Source organism: Mesocricetus auratus, unplaced genomic scaffold, assembly GCF_017639785.1.
Source record: "Mesocricetus auratus isolate SY011 unplaced genomic scaffold, BCM_Maur_2.0 contig_13191_pilon_obj, whole genome shotgun sequence".
Taxonomy (NCBI): Eukaryota; Metazoa; Chordata; class Mammalia; order Rodentia; family Cricetidae; genus Mesocricetus; species Mesocricetus auratus.
Genome location: NW_024429768.1, coordinates 1 through 4,229, shown reverse-complemented (window position 1 = coordinate 4,229; position 4,229 = coordinate 1). Strand labels below are relative to the sequence as shown.

Here is a 4,229-nt window from a genome sequence, read left to right as displayed (position 1 = left end):
ACACATGCTATGAGAGTCTCTCAGGGAATTCTTTTACTTTGTGGAATTTCTCCTACGATTCTCTAATAGATACAAATTAAGGGGAAATTATCCCTAAAGCATGTGCTCATGAGTTTCAGAGAATCAACTTGCTTGAATGAATTGCATCGGTCTTTTGTCGAGGATTATGGTATTTTCTGTTTGTTTCTTTTAAAATCATCCTCCTCGTTATGGTAGTGCTCAGTTAGCATTCTCCACTCTTATACAGTTCAGACTCACCTGCCTAGGGAATGGTGTCACCCACAGTGGGGCAGTATGCACACCTCAGCTACCATAACCTAGAAAACTGCCCACACATAGAGAGATACCCAGAAGCTCAATTACCAGATAATTCTAAGTTCTGCCAAATTGACAACAGGCATCACAGTTGCCTTCTCTCACATCATGGCACTTCTCTTTTATTATGACTCTCCTCTCTCTCTCTCTCTCTCTCTCTCTCTCTATCTCTATCTCTATCTCTGTGTGTGTGTCTCTGTGTGTGTGTGTATAGCCATGGTCACACACAATGTCACAGGCAATCGTGGGCAAGTGTGTATGCACATCTTCTGTTCTCAATATGGGGGGAAGCACACAAGGCCTTTGCTATTATGTAGAGGACTGCATTTCTCCTCCTCCTCACCCAGTTATCAGTGGTGGTGGGTCCTGTGACTCTCCCTTCTGCAGTAGTACTTCGTGGTGTCTTACATTCCCACTGGTGCCATCCTACACCGGAATCTCATCATTCCTTGCCAGTGCTACTAGACCTGTATCAGAGGCCACTCTTGTCTCATCCACCTCTTAAGGGTCTGCAATGTTGACTTCCTAAACTGTGTGCCTCCTCTCTCTCCCAAATGGGCCAGCATCTGCCCCTTCTCAGTGTTCAAACATGCAGACACCCACCCCATTTCTCCAGCCTTGTGAAAGTTTCCTTTGCTGCATTCTTCATTTCCTCTCACCGCGGGATTCACAGGTCTCTCTGAAGGAGCTGAACAGGTGTCCATGCTGGCTTATGCTTGTCCTCTACTGGACAGCCGGCTTCCACTTTTGTTTCCTAATGAAATATGTTTGGGGGGTAATCTTTTGACAACCCGGTAGATGTCAATCTCTGTTTTCACCTAATAAGACTGTGAAATCTTGCTATTTTTTTCTTTCAAAACGTGGAGGTCACCCAAGTGCTAGTCAGCAGGAGAGGGAATAAGTAAACTGACCTGTGCATATACAGTGAACTATTACTTGGGTGTGGGAAGTGTAGGGGAAAAGGGGCCAGCCAAAGAAACACACCCTGAGCAGAGCCAAAGAAAGAAACACACCCTGAGCAGAGCCAAAGAAAGAAACACACCCTGAGTAGAGCCAAAGAAAGAAACACACCCTGAGCAGAGCCAAAGAAAGAAACACACCCTGAGCAGAGCCAAAGAAAGAAACATACCCTGAGCAGAGCCAAAGAAAGAAACACACCCTGAGCAGAGCCAAAGAAAGAAACACACCCTGAGCAGAGCCAAAGAAAGAAACACACCCTGAGCAGAGCCAAAGAAACACACTTTGGACCTGCACCCAGAACCAAAGAAATGCACCCTAACCCTGGAACCAGTGCCAAAGGAACACACTTTGTACCTGTGACAGAAATGCACCCTTGCCCTAAAACTGGAGCCAAAAGACTAAAAAGGACCAGAGAAAGAAACACAGGTTGGCCCTGAAGCCAGAGCCAAATCTGCCCCTGATCCTGAACAGAAAACCAACCAATCCCTGAGCAGGAGCTCTAGTCAATCTGAGCCCGGCGACTGAAATCTGACCAATCCCCTCCTTGGAAGTCTCCTCCCCGGAAAAAGCTCCGCCCCTAACGAGCCCTGTATAAACCCTGTGCCTGTTCAGTTTGAGGCTTTCTTCTTCCACCCTGGCAGAGGCAGCCACTCCCCAGGATTCTTCCCTCCCAATAAATCTCTTGAAAGTTGTTTGGGTGATGACCTTCCTTCTCTGGTGCAGAGATGGAGCAGGGCTGTGACACTTTCCCCAGGGAAGCCTTCCCCTGGGGAAGCAGAGTTGTTGCACTCTGGGGGACTGAAACCAAACTGTAACCTCTTTGTTGGGGAAGCCCTTCCCTGCCTGCCAGAGCAGAGCTGTTACCCTGGAGCCCTCCTGCCCTCCTCTGCCGGAACCGAGCTGTTTCAATGGGGAAGCCTTTCCCTGGAGCAGGCCTGTAAGCTGCTAAGCTTCCTGTGACCGGTGGTAATCTGTGGCTCCCGTGTGCCGGAATGCTTTCCCATCCAGGCTGTAACGCTTAGTTTTGTGTGGCTCCCGGTTGCCTGAATACTTTCCCATCCGAGTCGTATGGCTTAGTATTCTGGGGCTCCCGGGTGCCGGAATACTCTGCCACCGGGGCTGCAACGCTTATCGAAAGGAATGGAGGAGCACTGGCTCAAGCAGCTCTGTCGGCGGGGTGAGACACGAGGAACTTGTGGAGTGTGTGCGAGGCATCGTGAATCCAGGATGCTAAGTGAACCGGACAGACACAGGTACCCGCAAGAGGCCGCAGTTTGCCGAATGAGTCTGCCTACAGGAGCTGTTGAACTCAGAGGTGAGCTGATGTGGCAGAGAGCAGAGACGTGGCTAAGGGGCCCCAGGGACGGGAAAGCTGTAGCTCTAGGTTTGCTCGGGATGCTTGGGACTCTGAGTTTGCGTCTCTGGAACCGAGACGTGAAACCCCCCAGGTTTACTGACAGTGGCGCGTGGGGTGCTGGGGGCGGAGGGACGGGGAGCTCGTGCTTAATGGGGAGGCCAGGTGGAAGGCCCTCAGGAGCCGGGGCTGTGAAAGGCGTGGTTGTCAATGGCAACACTGAGCTGCTCCTCCTCAGATTTTCTCTTTCCTAGGAGGCCCCTTCTAGAAGCGAAGGTGTGAAGGTGACCGCAGTGCTCCTAGCGCGGGCTCGTCGGGAGCCACCACATCACACGTCATAAGTGAGAGCCCGAGCCGGAGCGCGGGAGACCGGGCTTCGAACCTGAAGGGTATCCTAGGACAAGTGACCAGGCACAGAGGCGACCGTTGGGATCACTTTGGGGGCCCAGAGCCCGGCAAGCCAGCAGCCAGCAGCCAGGTGGAGCCCAGGCAGCCTGTGAGGTCGCAACCTGAGGCCAGCATGCCCAGGACCAGGCAGAGCAGCCGTCGAGGGTCGTCGTCGTCTGGCCGCTCCCGCACCGCCAGAGCTGGCCTGACCTTCTCTGTGAGCCTGGTGGAACACCATCTTCGTGAGAGCGGCCATGCCCCGCGGCTGAGACAAACGGTGCCGGTCCTGCTGACTGCCATCCTGGAGTTCCTGACTCGCAGGCTGCTGGAGCTGGCCAGCAACGAGGCCCAACGCCGAGGCGCCCAGAGGCTCATCACCCCGCAGCTGCTGGACGCTACTGTCTACAACAACACCTTTCTCAGCGAACTGCTGCAGTTCACCACCATCTCCCGGGCGGTCCCAGCTGGTCCTCGTCATCCTCGTTGTCGGCCACGCTAGCTACGACCTGCTGCTGCCCAGGCTGCCCATGCTGCCTCTGCTGCTGCTGCTGCCTGGCTCTGGGTTGCTGACTGGCCCATCCACCCCATGTATCTACCCATCCAGCATCAGACCATCCCGCCCAACCCTTCCCACAGGCAGCCCTGCGTGTCTGGTCAGCCTCGACCCTTCCTTCTCACAGTTGTGTTCTTATTAAAGCTCTAGTTCCAGAAGCCCATAGGTTTGCTTCCGTGGCTTTGCATTTGGGCATGGATGGAGGGTAGGGGTGGGGGTGCGGTGGAAGCCGAGGCTGAGCTCAGCCTAGTTGGAGGAACACAGGGGGAGGACAGGTAACTGGGGTGCGGGTGACCCACAGGCTGGTTCCCCAAGCTTCTCCTTTGGAAACAGGGTGGGTGTAGATGTGGGGAGGAGGAGAGTCTGAGGAGGTCCTGGTTGGAGGAACACAGGGGGAGGACAGGTAACTGGGGTGCGGGTGACCCACAGGCTGGTTCCCCAAGCTTCTCCTTTGGAAACAGGGTGGGTGTAGATGTGGGGAGGAGGAGAGTCTGAGGAGGTCCTGGTTGGAGGAACACAGGGGGAGGACAGGTAACTGGGGTGCGGGTGACCCACAGGCTGGTTCCCCAAGCTTCTCCTTTGGAAACAGAGTGGGGGTAGATGTGGAATGGAGGAGACTCTGAGGAGGTTTTGGTTGTAGGAACACAATGTGTGTTGCCC

General features: G+C 54.1%; 1 protein-coding gene across 1 annotated transcript; it reads left to right on the top strand.

Annotated features, from left to right (window-relative positions):
• The first annotated feature begins 1,943 nt into the window (after positions 1 to 1,943).
• On the top strand, positions 1,944 to 3,724 carry LOC121138008 (histone H2A-Bbd type 2/3-like). The gene is made up of 2 exons (XM_040740854.1): positions 1,944 to 2,590; positions 2,884 to 3,724. Exon 2 carries the CDS (start codon positions 3,150 to 3,152, stop codon positions 3,513 to 3,515), a length of 366 nt encoding a protein of 121 aa, XP_040596788.1. The 5' UTR covers positions 1,944 to 2,590; positions 2,884 to 3,149; the 3' UTR covers positions 3,516 to 3,724.
• The last annotated feature ends 505 nt before the right edge of the window (positions 3,725 to 4,229 follow it).

What these genes read in the sequence shown, in the direction of transcription:
- LOC121138008 (XM_040740854.1), top strand. Translation starts at nt 3,150, where the DNA reads ATGCCCAGGACCAGGCAGAGCAGCCGTCGAGGGTCGTCGTCGTCTGGC.